At 53.5% G+C, this 14,836-nt stretch overlaps 1 protein-coding gene across 3 annotated transcripts in view; it reads left to right on the plus strand.

The window, feature by feature from the left end:
• The window catches only part of PHACTR3 (phosphatase and actin regulator 3), a 281,105-nt gene that overhangs the window by 19,393 nt on the left and 246,876 nt on the right, over positions 1-14,836 (plus strand). Inside the window, exon 1 of one of the 3 annotated variants that reach the window (XM_064382563.1) lies at positions 8,453-9,026. The exons of 1 other annotated variant lie outside the window; for it this stretch is intronic. In XM_064382563.1, the coding sequence (XP_064238633.1) occupies positions 8,909-9,026 (118 nt within the window). In that variant the 5' untranslated portion in view covers positions 8,453-8,908. Of the gene's footprint in view, positions 1-8,452; positions 9,027-10,585; positions 10,598-14,836 lie in introns of those variants that run through there. One more of the 3 variants, XM_064382567.1, reaches the window with a different exon arrangement.

Here is a 14,836-nt window from a genome sequence, read left to right on the forward strand (position 1 = left end):
TACAGGAAGTCAGGTTCAAGGCTATGTCTTCAACCAGGTCCAAGGACCACTCCCACCTGCAACTACGTTAGGTGTTGTTTTTCCAGATGACCAGCAGAGGGCGCGGCTGCCCACCTCACGAACCTGGCCTCTGCCCGAGTGGTGGTTTTGCCTTCTTTTCTTTCCTTGGGTCCTGGAATTCCCACACTGGTGTTTTGCCTTCTTGTTTCTCTTTAGTTGGTTCCCTATGAATTTAGCCTGAGACGGTGGCTTAAGCAGTTCTTCTTAAGCATTTGAAGTTTGCTGAACGAGTTATTTTTACATTAAGGGTGAAGAAGTGTCCCGGGAGCCCCAGAAAAGAAACCAGATTTTCCTGGGGACTGAGGCAGCAGAGGGAGGGTGACCGCCTCAGTCCCACAAAGCCTGGAGTCGGCTCAGGCTGGGGGGAGGCTGAGCCCTTGCTCCTGGAGCAGAGCAGTTGCCCGGCGAGGCTCCGCCATGCACATTCATTCATTTATTCATCAGTGGATATGTATATGCTGGGAGACTGGCACCTGCACATTCTTGGGTGAACAAGCACAAGAAAAATCCCCATGCCTGTGGAGCTGACGTTGCTACCATCCACGTCCTTGGCCCATCAGCTCTCCAGGGGCCTTCATGGCTGCCAGGGCCCCAGGAAAGCAGTTGGTAGACTCTACATAAGAAAACTGTAGAATAGAGCTAACAGCCTAAGCGCCTGCAAGAAGCCTCATGCCATGGTGGACTTCAGTTTACAACCCCATTGCGATGCACTCTGGATGCCTTTGCAGTGTGTCTGGTTGGATTGGAATGGGTCCTTCAGAAGTTGGGTTTACCTGGAGCTGAAGCCCCACAGTGGGTGAGTCTCAGGAGAGCCACCACCAGGGTTGGTTTAACCCTTGCGCCTTCAGCCGTGGAAAGGCCATGATGGAGCCGTGAGCATGCTCATCTGCAGCTGGTGCGAGTGTGTGCCCTTCCATTGCCTGCCCTGATGGAGCAGATGGTGCCTGTGAGTGTCGATGGTTGCTGAGCCAGGGCAGCAGACTCTTCCACATCACCCCAAAGGCTGCTTGTCAAATGGGGCTCCTCCTCTTTTCTGCCTCGTCCCTCCCTGATCTGATCCTCCCCGCCCAGGAAATAGCATCACACCCACTCTGCTGTCAATATCAGACTTGCCGGTTACCTCGATTCTACTCCCTTATAACTGGTTAATTAGAAAGCAAAGAAACAAACAAACAAACAACCCCTGGATTCATCCTTGGCTTCCCTCTCTAGTCTCTGACAGCTCATCCATCCCAAACCTGCGGGAGCTGCCTTCAGAGGAGGCTGAGTCCAGCCTGCTGTGTGCCTCTGCCTCTCCCTGCTGGGCCAGGCTGCTGCTACCACCCACCAGGATGATTTCCAGCCTCCTAGTCCATCCCGCTGCTTCCTCCTTTGCCCCATGGATTCCTTCTCTAACGGCAGCCAGAAGGATGCTCTGGAGACCCGCAACTGCCTCAGTGGCTTTCCACCATCCTTGGAACAAAATCAGGCTGTTCTGAGGCCCATGAGACATTGCATGGTCTGGGTCATCCCCTCTCTGTGGCTGCAGACCTTTGCTCTGGCCTCTTTGCAGGGACTTCAGGGCTCCATGCTGCTCCCACCTCATAGTCTTTGCTCAGACTGTTCCCTCTGCCTGGGGCACCCTTCCTCCCTTGCGTGTCCAGTTGGCTTCCACTTACCCTCGAACTTCCAGAGCATCGCTTCTTCAAAGCAGGCTCCCTTCCTGCTCCAGATGAGGCATCCTGCACTGTGTGCTCATGGAAATTAATTGATCCATTGATTCATATTAGTCAATCTTGTCTTCTGTGCAAGACCTCGAGCTCCACAAAGCCAGTGTGCAATCGTGTCTCATTCATGGTGGTATTTCTGACAAAGTGCCTGTTCTGGCACAGAACAGATGCTTAGGAAGTACTGGATGGATGGATGCATCCATTGGTCTGTACCTGGTTTGAAAATGAGATCAACTTGGGAAGTGTATGTGGGTGGAATTGGTCTTGGGGTACCCTTCCCCACCACTCCCGGATGAGTGGGGGCACTTCCTATGTGCACTGTGTGTTGAAGGGGATCTGCCATCTCTGAGCCACGTTTGCAGTGATGTGTTCCCCGACTGCCCCTGAACAGAGGAAACTGCCTTTGCCTTTGAGGTTTGTAAATTTTGAAGGAGCACTTGGGCAAACTGAACCGACTTTGTCCCATCTTTGTGGTTCTTTAGAAAGTGGTGTTGGGTTATCACAGCTGCCCTGAGTCAAGAAATGGCTTTGAGTTTTCTGATCAAGGAGCAGACGGGGGTTGGGGGGGTGGGGGGGTGGGGGGGTAGGTGCGGGGGGGCGCCCTTAATGAGCTTCTATCTGATCTGGAATCTGGGTGGGGACAGGAAGGGTTTCAGTGTGATTATGCCCACCAGGGCAGGAAGTCGAACTCAATTCTCCAAATTCAAAGCTCAGCCTAGTGCCTCTGTATGCTTTTAAAAAAACCAGCTTAAACAGCTTTGTTGAAAGAACTTACATCCCATTAAGTTCACCCATTTAAACTATAAAATGCACTGGTTTTTAGTATATTTACAGAGTTATAAAAACTGTCACCATCATCTAATTTTAGAAGATTGAGAACATTTCTGGCACTCAGAAAGGAGACTCTGTACCCACCAGCAGCCAGCCCCTCTTCCCTTGGCACCCACAGATCTGCTTACCGATTCAACGGACATTGCATGTGACTGGGTTTGTGTGGCGTGTGGCCTTTCGTTACTGGCTTCTGTTACTTGCATCATGTTTTCCAGGTTTACCTGCGCTGTGGCGTGTGTCAGTGCGTTCTTCCATGTTTCCCAGGTTTCCAGGGTCACCTGCGCTGTGTCGTGTGTCAGTGCGTCCTTCTATGTTTCCCAGGTTTCCGGGGTCACCTGCGCTGTGTCGTGTGTCAGTGTGTCCTTCCATGTTTCCCAGGTTTCCAGGGTCACCTGCGCTGTGGCGTGTGTCAGTGCGTCCTTCCATGTTTCCCAGGTTTCCAGGGTCACCTGCGCTGTGGCGTGTGTCAGTGCGTCCTTCCAGGTTTCCAGGGTCACCTGCGCTGTGGCGTGTGTCAGTGCGTCCTTCCATGTTTCCCAGGTTTCCAGGGTCACCTGTGCTGTGGCGTGTGTCAGTGTGTCATTCCATGTTTCCCAGGTTTCCAGGGTCACCTGCGCTGTGGCGCGTGTCAGTGTGTCCTTCCATATTTCCCAGGTTTCCAGGGTCACCTGCGCTGTGGCGTGTGTCAGTGCGTCCTTCCAGGTTTCCAGGGTCACCTGCGCTGTGGCGTGTGTCAGTGCGTCCTTCTAGGTTTCCAGGGTCACCTGTGCTGTGGCGTGTGTCAGTGCGTCCTTCCATGTTTCCCAGGTTTCCAGGGTCACCTGCGCTGTGGCGTGTGTCAGTGTGTCTTTCCATGTTTCCCAGGTTTCCAGGGTCACCTGCGCTGTGGCGCGTGTCAGTGTGTCCTTCCATGTTTCCCAGGTTTCCAGGGTCACCTGCGCTGTGGCGTGTGTCAGTGCGTCCTTCCAGGTTTCCAGGGTCACCTGCGCTGTGGCGCGTGTCAGTGCGTCCTTCCATGGTTCCCAGGTTTCCAGGGTCACCTGCGCTGTGGTGTGTGTCAGTGCGTCCTTCCAGGTTTTCAGGGTCACCTGCGCTGTGGCGTGTCTTAGTGCGTCCTTCCATGTTTCCCAGGTTTCCAGGGTCACCTGCGCTGTGGCGTGTGTCAGTGCGTCCTTCCATGTTTCCCAGGTTTCCAGGGTCACCTGCGCTGTGGCGCGTGTCAGTGCGTCCTTCCATGTTTCCCAGGTTTCCAGGGTCACCTGCGCTGTGGCGCGTGTCAGTGCGTCCTTCCATGTTTCCCAGGTTTCCAGGGTCACCTGCGCTGTGGCGCGTGTCAGTGTGTCCTTCCATGTTTCCCAGGTTTCCAGGGTCACCTGCGCTGTGGCGCGTGTCAGTGCGCCCTTCCATGTTTCCCAGGTTTCCAGGGTCACCTGCGCTGTGGCGCCTGTCAGTGTGTCCTTCCATGTTTCCCAGGTTATCAGGGTCTCCTGCGCTGTGGCGTGTGTCAGTGCGTCCTTCCAGGTTTCCAGGGTCACCTGCGCTGTGGCGTGTGTCAGTGCGTCCTTCCATGTTTCCCAGGTTTCCAGGGTCACCTACGCTGTGGCGTGTGTCATACCATGTTTCCCAGGTTTCCAGGGTCACCTGCGCTGTGGCGCGTGTCAGTGTGTCCTTCCATATTTCCCAGGTTTCCAGGGTCACCTGCGCTGTGGCGCGTGTCAGTGTGTCCTTCCATGTTTCCCAGGTTTCCAGGGTCACCTGCGCTGTGGCGTGTGTCAGTGCGTCCTTCCAGGTTTCCAGGGTCACCTGCGCTGTGGCGTGTGTCAGTGCGTCCTTCTAGGTTTCCAGGGTCACCTGTGCTGTGGCGTGTGTCAGTGCGTCCTTCCATGTTTCCCAGGTTTCCAGGGTCACCTGCGCTGTGGCGTGTGTCAGTGTGTCTTTCCATGTTTCCCAGGTTTCCAGGGTCACCTGCGCTGTGGCGCGTGTCAGTGTGTCCTTCCATGTTTCCCAGGTTTCCAGGGTCACCTGCGCTGTGGCGCCTGTCAGTGTGTCCTTCCATGTTTCCCAGGTTATCAGGGTCACCTGCGCTGTGGTGCGTGTCAGTGCAGCCTTCCAGGTTTCCCAGGTTTCCACGGTCACCTGCGCTGTGGCACGTGTCAGTGCGTCCTTCCAGGTTTCCCAGGTTTCCACGGTCACCTGCGCTGTGGCGCATGTCAGTGCGTCCTTCCATGTTTCCCAGGTTTCCAGGGTCACCTGCGCTGTGGCGCGTGTCAGTGCGCCCTTCCAGGTTTCCCAGGTTTCCACGGTCACCTGCGCTGTGGCGCGTGTCAGTGCGTCCTTCCAGGTTTCCCAGGTTTCCAGGGTCACCTGCGCTGTGGCGTGTGTCAGTGCGCCCTTCCAGGTTTCCCAGGTTTCCACGGTCACCTGCGCTGTGGTGCGTGTCAGTGCGTCCTTCCAGGTTTCCCAGGTTTCCACGGTCACCTGCGCTGTGGCGCGTGTCAGTACGTCCTTCCAGGTTTCCCAGGTTTCCACGGTCACCTGCGCTGTGGCGTGTGTCAGTGCGTCCTTCCATGTTTCCCAGGTTTCCAGGGTAACCTGCGCTGTGGCGTGTGTCAGTGCGTCCTTCCAGGTTTCCCAGGTTTCCAGGGTCACTTGCGCTGTGGCGCGTGTCAGTGTGTCCTTCCTTTTCATGGCTGTATGCTGTCCTAAAGTAAGAATGGACCACATTTTATTTACCCATTTATCAGTCCATGGACACTTAGATTGTAACTTTTTGGCCATAAACTTTGTTGGTTCCAATAGGGTTTCTGCAGTGGACTTCCAAATCCAACCCTTGGAGGGACAGTTGGTGACTTACACAAAAACCCACCTCCAAACAGGTGCCTTTCACGCACTTTGGGGGCCAGATCCTCACAGGGCTCAAGCCAGTCGTGGTCTGGAGATGACTGACTTGAGCCGAAGTCTCTCCTGCAGGCAATTTACCTGGAGACCTTATTGTTTTCCATTGACCGGTAGAGGTGGGATTGCTATTTTTTTTTTAATTTAAATATATTTTTAGTATGGAACATCTCAAAGCCAAAGAATAATATAATGAACAGCTCCATCTCTACCTGCCTTTAACAAACCACAGTGTTTTGCTAAAATATATACTTTCAGAAATAAACTCCGTTTATCTCATCGTCTGCTTCCCCACTCCACGTGGGCTCCTGAGCTCAAATGCTAAGTCTTATCCTTTGATACGTTTCTAACCCTCGTGCATACACAGTTTGGTGGAGTAGGTGAGTGGGTGTGCGGTGTGGACCATCTGAAGGAACTAGAGATAATTTTTGGTGGTTCATAGACAAGGCAGTAACATTGGCTTAGGTAGAAAGTTCCTTCTGTTCTTTGTCCTTCTGGTAACATTAAAGACGATGTCTCCATTCGGTGCCTGCCTGGCTGAACTCCTCTCTTACCTTTGGGCCCTTTTTAACCACACAGGCGCCAGCTCAGGCCAAGAGTGGACTCAGCTACTGAGCGTGTGCTCCATCCATCCTACTGAAGGCTTCCTTTAACATGCATGTTGACCAGGCGTGGAGATGCACACCTGTAATCCCAAGTACTCGGAAAGCTGAGGTGGGAGGATTGTTTGAGCCCAGGAGTTTGAGGTTGTAGTGCACTATGATTGCCCCTGTGAGTAGCCGCTGCACTCCAGCCTGGACAACACAGCAAAACTCTTTAAACAAAAAAAACAAAAGACAAAAAACAGAAAAAGAAAGAAAGAGAGAAAGAGAGGAAGGAAGGAAGTAGAGGGAAGGAGGGAGGGAGGGAGGAAGGAAGGAAGGAGGCTTGGAAAAGAGAGAGGAAAAATGCATTTAAGTGCAGATAATTGATTTAAAGACAAATCTTAAGGCAATGAGACAATAGATTGTAAATAGGGAAGGCTAAAAAAGGTAGGGGTGGTTGGCAAATGACAGACAGCTGGAGACCTCTCGTGTGCGCTTTCTCTTCCTCTTCCCCACCCACAGCCAGTCTCTGGCCTCCATCCCTTCCTGCCCCTCCCCACCATCTCCACTTGCCACAGCTGGGTCAGCTGCAGTCTTCCTTCCAATGGAACTCAACTGTCTCAGATGTTCACTCACCCAGCCTTGGGAGGGGCCCATGGCGTGGTTGGGGGCAAGGATTCAGAAACCTTCCCGTGGGGCTGTACTTAGTGTGTCAGGAGAACTCCGGGGACTTAGAGTGGGAGGTGTTGAAGACCTACTTGGAGAGACCCTGGGCCAGGAGCTTTGGCTGTGGCCCAGCTCTTCCACGTGCTGGCTTGTGACCTGGGCAAGAGTGCTCACCTCTTGAAGTTGCCCTCATCTCAAAAGTGGAGACCGCAGTAGCTCTCACCTCCCAGGGCAGTTGTAGGAAGGAATGAGGTCCTCATGCAAAATGCCCAGTCCAAGCCTAGCAGGGCACGTCACCATCCAGCCAGCACATTTTTATGTGGATAAAACGTATCTAGTCCTGGCAGTTTCCCACCAGTTTTCTCTTTGTTTCATGATCTTAATTGCCAATTGTAATTAAATGATTGGGCATCTTATTAGTTTGTTGGTGACCATTCTTCTTTCCCGGAAGACTCAAGGAGTTGGGGCGTCTCTGTGTTTGTGCACTGCTAGGCCCCTAATGCCTGGTGTGGTGCCTGGTACACACTTGATTCTGCACATAGTTTGAATGAATGAATGAGTCCTTTCTTTGGAGGCGACGGATGCTGCTGAAATAACTGCTGCTGAGAGCTCAAAGCTCTGCATGGAGTGAACATCCATTTTATTCCCCCACCCCCATCCCGCTCAGTTCTGTCCTCGGCACTTAACCGGGGTTTCGTCCACACTGCCAGCGCTCACCCTGCACTCCAGGCTCTGCTGTGGGTGCTAATCTAATGGGGACAGCCTAACGGAAGGCTCTGCCCCTAGCAGGAGGGCCCTTGGTGAGCAACTCTGCCCCTCATTTCCAGCACCTGCAAAGGGGACTCAGAGCAGGGCTGCCCCATGGGGTTGAGAAATTGAAATGGGGGTGTCCTCCCCCAGGTGTCTCTATGACCCTTGAATCCTGAAATCTGTTGAAATGCCTCCTCCTCTGGGCACCTTCCAGGACCAGGCCAGGTGACAGCCCCATTCCGGCCTCCTCTCTACCCCTCTCCTGGATTTTCTTCCTTCCCTGCCCTGGCTTGGAAAGCAGCAGCTGCCTGCCTGTGTTCGCCCCACACCACCGCAGGGATTGTGAGAATCGCTCCTTAGCACCCTGGAGGACACCTCTGTGAGTGGCTGCCCTAGGGAGTATGGACTCCCTTGCCTGGCCCCTCAGCTTCCTAAGGGCGTCTGAGAAGAAGGCTCCTTGGAAAGGGCCCGTGCCCTCCTCCCTCTCCCTCCCGCCCAGGGAGGGAGTAGGGGCTGAGGGTCGTAGTGTCGGGGTGCCCCAGCAGGCCCAGGCCAGATGGCTGCGGGGAGGAAGCCTCAGGTTGCTCCCCCCGGTGCCGGGGTGGGTGCGTCGGGACCCACTGGCCCCCGAGTCCTAGGAGAGGAAGGACCAGGGAAACCAGCTGCCTGCAGCTGCTGGGGAAATTAGGGGCCCTCAGGGTTCCCTTTCCTCGGGGAGGGGAGGAAGCGGGACTAGGAAGCTTTCTTGCTTATAGAGCGCAGCTGGGTGGGGTGGGCGGCTCCTAATCCACGGTCCAGCCCCGCCTCCCCTACCCCAGCGCGTGGTCCAGGTATGTACGACCCCTCCCTGTGGCCACGCGCCTTCTCACGCCCCTCTCCCGTGACGTCATGCTCCTCTCGCACGGCATGATGGGAGAATCCTAATGTTTTCCAACAGATGCTCCAAGAACAGCTTTCAGATTAAAGCAATCGCAAGAGCAAAGATTCTTCCTTTTCCCTTTTTTTCCGGGGGGGTGGGGGGTGGGGTGGGGGGAGGGAGCGCCCCCAGACATTCCAGGACATCACCCCCTGCCCCAAGCACGCAATAAACACTGACAAGAAAAAGTTTTTATTTCCTGGTTCAACTTTTTTTTTTCTGGAATATAGACTGAAGAATGGGAATAAACACGAATAAATAACAAAGCGAGGCCGCGCACGCCGGGATGCGCCTGGCTGCAGCCGGCGAGGCTATTGTCTCCCCGCCCTGACGCCAGCCCCGGCGTCTTTTTTCAGCTCTTTTCCTTTCCCGGCCCTTTTTAAATTTTCTTTTTTAAAAAGACGCCCCCTCCAGCCCCCTCGCCGGTGACCTTGGCCGTCTCGGATGCTCTGATTCCACGCGGCTCGCTCTAACTTGCCCCCGCGCCGGCCGGGCCCATGGCCGCGTCGGAGGACGGGAGCGGCTGCCTCGTGTCGCGGGGCCGCTCGCAGAGTGACCCCAGCGTCCTCACCGACTCCTCGGCCACCTCCTCCGCGGACGCCGGGGAGAACCCAGGTAACGGGCTGGGCGGGGGCGGCGGGCGGGGTCGGGGAGGCCTGAGGCAGGTGGCGCTGGGAGCAGGACCCCACGGGGCTCCGCGCCCCGCCTGCATTCAGGAGCCGCGGCAGAACCCGGCGCTCGGCCCCGCGGTTCCTATCCCCAGCCTCGCAGGGCTGGGGCGCCTCGGAGCCCTTTGTCCATAAAGAGCTGATTTCCTGGATAGAGCCCGGCGCTGCAGCCTCCCCTCCTCGCCGGCTGGTGAGCTCTGTCGTACCCTGGAAGGGGGCTTCCCTTCCTCGGGTGCTGGCCCGCTGGGGGAAGAGAGGCAGACCCGTGGCCGCCTCCGCCCAGCGCTGGTTCTGGGCTCTTCCCTCCCTCCCCACGCCGGGCCCCAGCTCCGGTGATCCCCGCTTGGGCATCCGCTCTGAGAGGGCAGCGCTCGGCAGCTGAGGCCACAACGCTGAGGGCTTCCACTGGCCGCCTGACTCCAGCGGGGCCTGGCGCACCTGGGCACGCCCGACCCCCGGACAGGTGTGCTGGGCAGAGCCACCGGCAGGGAGAGGAAGGGCGTGCGCCAGGACAGAGCCCGGTTTCGTGACAGTGTGTGGACTCCGTCCACTCTTCCACCCCCAAGGCAGCATTGATTGCTTAGGTGATAAACCGGTCACAAAGGCGTCTATAGGGCTTGATTGATTACTTTCCAGAGAGGAAGAAAGGCCTAATAAAGCAGGAGGGGGGTGGGCTCTGTGCGCCTGTCACCATGGAGACGCAGGAAGCAAAGTGATCATTAAAACCTCTCTCCACCAGAAGGCAATTTTCACTTCACAGGGAGAAGTCTGGGCTTCTGAAATGTACGGTTCAAAAAAAGAATCAAAGCTGGTGTTTTGGTATCAAGCCACAGGACTCAGTTTTGTATCTTAGAGAAGCACAATTCCTTCGTAGATTCTGTTTTGATAACAAGTTGCTTTGCCTGCTTTGAAGACTTATTCTCTCTAAATGCAAAGACCCCAAATGGGGACTTGATCATGTTAAATGGTGGGCATCAAAGTAGAGATAATCCCTGGGGCCCGGGTGAAGGCTGGCTTTGTGGGGAGGGATTCCTTCACTGAGCACATCAGAGCTTCCTGATAAACTGCCTACAAGGACCCATTACAGGCAGCTGTGTGGGCACTGGAGCCCCCATTAGAAAATTTAAACAATAAACCCGTGCAAATCCTGGAAGATTTCTTTGTTAGAACAATTGACACTGTGTCACTTGGTCAAACTGAGGTTCCAGCCTGAAGAAATCTCTGACTTTTCTCTATCTGGGAGGGCAGGTTAATTTCCTTAGAGTTTCAAGCAGAGGCTGCCATGGCAGACCCTTAAGGCTTTAATTAATCCTTTCATTAGGAATGTGGGATTCAGCCTTCAGCCCTCCATGATGGATTGCCTTTCTCTGGGTTGGAGAGGCGAATCTTCCACTGTTCCAATCATGGAAGTTGAGTGGCTCTTCATGAGAATCCTTCTCAGCTCCCTTTGTCTCCCTGGCAGTAAAAGGAAGCAAACTTGAAATGGAAATTATGGAGGACTTGGCTTTTTGGCTGTCTGTGAGTTTATGCCTCTGTGGGTGGGAACGGAGGGTTGGGCAGGTGGTGCTGGTCCATGAGGGAAGGAGGAGGAAGGGCTGGGATGTCTGTGATTAAGTTATGTGTGGGAGGGTGCAGGCTTGAGCTCTCCTCTGGTGCAACTGGTCAAAATGGGACCCAGGGAGCAGATGCCAGAGGTGAAAAGTCTAAAATATGTGCAATTCTGTGAGCAGTAGAACCTTACTAAAAAGCACCAAGCAATTAAGTATTTATGGATTGTGGTGGAGCAGATTGTGTTTCTTTCTGTTCTGGCAGAAAGAGAATCAGAATCATCAAGTTGGAAGGGATATAGGAACTTGAGGCAGGAAGGGCGGACTCAGGGAGTATTTTCCATACGCACTTTGCCTGGCTGGCCTGGTGTGTGCTTGCATACCTCTTTTGATGGTGTTCTCACTTCTTTCTGATGTAGTGCATGCTTGTCTTTGGGCAGACCTGTTTAAGAATTTTTTCCAACGGTTCCAAAGGGTCTGGTACCCATCAGTCCTGATGGGATCTTCTGCTGCATGTTACTCAGTGCTTTCAGAGAACCTAAGGTTTCAGGTATTGAAACAACCTCAGTCAGTTATTGAAAAGTCTCGGCCCTTCACCTGCTCTCCCTAGATGGCCTCCCTCATTTGTCCACCTGCTGCTTTAATGTAAGATTCCTGAAAATTGAACCTAGAGCTCCAGCTGTGGAATAACCTCACACAGAGTAAAGTAGAAGAGCTGTCTCCTCCCATCTAAATTCTAGAATTTCATGAAAGAGTCCAAGGTTGTGTTTACCCTTTCCCCTGCAAAGGCATTTTTAATACATCAATATTCCTTTGCAAGGACTCGAAACATTCTTAGAAAGGTGAACTATGCTTTGACACCTCTTTTTCCCATTCTCCAGAGGTTACCCCTGCTGTGAATGGAGCAGCATCCTTTGGACTTCTCCCAGTGTTTTATGCACTTGTGTTGCTTGGAAAATGGCACACGGGGCTGCACTGGACTCACGGTTCCTCCATGGGTGGTTGTACTCCACACTGGGTCTTCGAGATCTTGCCTCATTGCAGTATCTGTCTCCCTTTCTCTTTTAACAGTCACACAGGATGCTAAGGAACAGATTTTCAGTTTAGCCATCGGATATTTGTATTGTTTCCAGTTCTTACCCACTGCAGGCAATACAGCTGTAATTACCTGGGCACAAATTGCCTTGTGCTCACCTGAGAATTTCCTCTTGGGATGTTGAGGCCACAGGGGACCCACATATTTTATTTTAATGATATTGCACCCTCCTTGAAAATGTACGAATTCACACTCTTTCCGTAATCTATGAGAGTGCCCTTTCTCCAAACCCTTGCCAACACCTGAGATCATCAATCTATTTTTCTCTAACGTGAAGGGTGACAAATGGTTTCTTGTTGTGTTAATTTGCAGTTCCCTGATTGCTAGTGAGCATGAGTATCTTTTTGTGGCCTTATTAGTGCATTAAATCTCCCCATGGCCAGGTCTGTGGCCATGGACTATGGGATGAAATATTTCCCCTAGGGCTGACCTTCCTGCTGCTCTCACCACTGCTTAGTTAATGTGCCCATCTGCATCTTCCCATGTGCCTCTCTGTAAACCCACAGACTACGCCTGTGAGCATGGTTAGGTGCTCTTCCAAAATAAAAATGTAATCAAAGGTATGGAAGCATCCCCTGATCTTTCCTCCTTCGAAGGAGCCGTGGTCACGAGAAGTTTTGCTTCCTCTTCTTCCAGCTGCTCTCAGGCTCTGGAAATGGGCTTCTGCCTCTGACACATCCTGGGGCCAGCCCTGGCATTGGCTCCAGCACAATGGTGGCCTCCTTCTTGTTAGGTCCTAGGCTGCCTCCTGGACCTTCCTCAATATGATCCTATCACTGCTCCTCACCAGCCATCCCCTGTCCCTTGGCTGTCACTGCCTTGCTCTGTCCTGGCTCCATGACTCTCCAGCTCCTTTCTCCAACCTCCCTGGCTCCGAGCTCCAGACCTTTGTGTCTTGCTGGCTCCTTCCAGTTCTTCAGGCCTCTGCCCCACCCCAGTGAGCTCTGATCTCATTTCTGATTTGTTCCTGGCACCATCACCACCTGGGGTTCTTGTCAGTTTTATTCTCTGAGGACTGTTCCTTCCAGACTGGGAGCCTCCTGAGGACAGGGAGCTTGACTGCCAACCACAGTGCTGTACCCCTGAGCTCAGCACAGAGCTCAGATGCAGGAGATTTTCAGTAAGAATTCTTAGGACCAATGGGCACAAGCCCCAGGCGCTAGTGTCTCAACCTATGTGGCAGTGCCTGTCCAGGCAACTGGTCACTCCTGCCAGCTGGATGGGGCCAGAGAGTGGCTTGGAGGGCGAGCGAGGAGGAGCCAGTACCTGCGTCCTTCCGCAGGGCCGGATCCAGGTCTGCTCTACCGCCTGGAGAAGGAGAAGCGTCTCTGAGCATCCTCCCCTATCCCGAGCTCTACACACATGCTCAGACACATTCCCCAGGCCCTATGCTCGGGGCATCTCATGCTGGCCCCCTCCTCCTTCATGCCGCTCTGCCTGCAGGCAGGTGTGGGCTTGTGCTGATGGCCACTTCCTTCATCACCTGCGCACCCTCATCACCTGCACACCTTCAACACCAGGCTCTGCTCTTGACACTTCCCTCTCCCATGGTCCCAGGTCCCGCCGGCCATGGGCCTTCTGGAGCCCACCCACTTGTTTCTCTCACCCCCACCCTCACCCCCACCCGGGTTTAGCTCCTGCTTTCCCTTTCCTGGACAACCTCAACACTGAGTGTTGGTTCTCTTCCTCTTACCATTTCCTGCAGAACAGGATGTTTCCAAATGCAAATCTGGTCTAGTCTCTCCATTGCTTCAAACCCTGTAATACTGCCCTGCCTGGGCATGGGAGAGGGCAGGGGCAGGAGTCTCTTTTGTCTGTACTGGGGCTCTTTCTAGCTTCCTTCCTCAAATGTTCTCTTATTCTGGAGTCCTGGGTTCTGGGGATCTCCTGGCCCCTTGTAGTGTGTCTACATGGCTTAAGTAGCAGTAGAACTATGCAGTAATCACCTTGTCAGCTTCTTCAGGGTTATTAAAAACATAGAAGCTAGATGCCTAAAAAAATACCAAGTTTGAGAATGTAGAGTTTTTTTCTGATTATAAAAGCATTGCCTGTTCATTATAGAAGATGGATGCCCTAAAACTCCTTTTCCCAGCTGGGCGTGGTGGCTCACACTTGTAATCCCAGTACTTTCAGAGGCCAAGGGGGGCAGATTGCTTGGGCACAGGAGTTTGAGACCAGCCTACGCAACATAGTGAAACCCTATCTCTATAAAAAAATGCAAAAAGTTAGCCGGGTGTGGTGGTGTGTGCCTATAGTCCCAGCCACTCAGGGGGCTGAGCGTGGAGGATCACTTGAGCTGGGGAAGCAGAGGTGGCATGGAGCCAACATCATGCCACTGCACTCCAGTCTGGGTGACAGAGGTACACCCTGCCTCCAAAGAGAAAAAAATTCCTCATCTCTGTCCCTTCCCACCCTAACACCACACAGAAGCCAATGACAGTGGACCCCTTTGTCTTTGGGGCCTGCCTAAGTACCAGATGAAGCTGTTAGCATTGGAACAGCGGACGTGAGGAAGTCAGACCCAGGAGCACCCTCCAGCCTCGCCTGCCTCCCTCCTCATCACTGGGGCCTCCTTGGCACTCTTGGAGATGATCTCATTTGCTTATTAGACAAACTTGTTTATGGTCTAATATAGTAGCCACTAGCTACATGTGGCAATTTAAATCTAAATAAAAGATTCTGTTTCCTCAGTTGTACTAGCCACATTTCAAGTGTGCAGGAAACACATGCAGCTGTGGCTGCCATATTGGATAGTGCAGATCTAGAACATTCCATCCCTGCCAACAGTTGTGTTGGGCGGTGCTGCTTGGACTGTAAGCTCCATGAGGGCAGGGCCTTGTCTGTGGTCTTCTTGGCTGTGCCACCAGTGCTGGCACTGTGCTAACACCTGGTAGTTCCCCAGTGAATGCTGATGTTGTGGATGTGCCAGAGTGATTGGTGTGGTCTTGAGCACTCCTGCAGGAAGGGACCCTCAGCCTCCCGAGTCTCATCATCGCATCCTCTGAAGAGGGGGATACCCAGCAGAGATAATTTCCTGTCCACACAGGACTCGTTTCTTTCAATTCAGGGAGCTTTCCCAGAAAACCTGCAATGCGGCATGCTTGGCTCTTGCCA

This window comes from Aotus nancymaae, unplaced genomic scaffold (genome assembly GCF_030222135.1).
Source record: "Aotus nancymaae isolate 86718 unplaced genomic scaffold, 86718_ANA_hifiasm-v0.15.2.pri h1tg000029l, whole genome shotgun sequence".
Taxonomy (NCBI): domain Eukaryota; kingdom Metazoa; phylum Chordata; class Mammalia; order Primates; family Aotidae; genus Aotus; species Aotus nancymaae.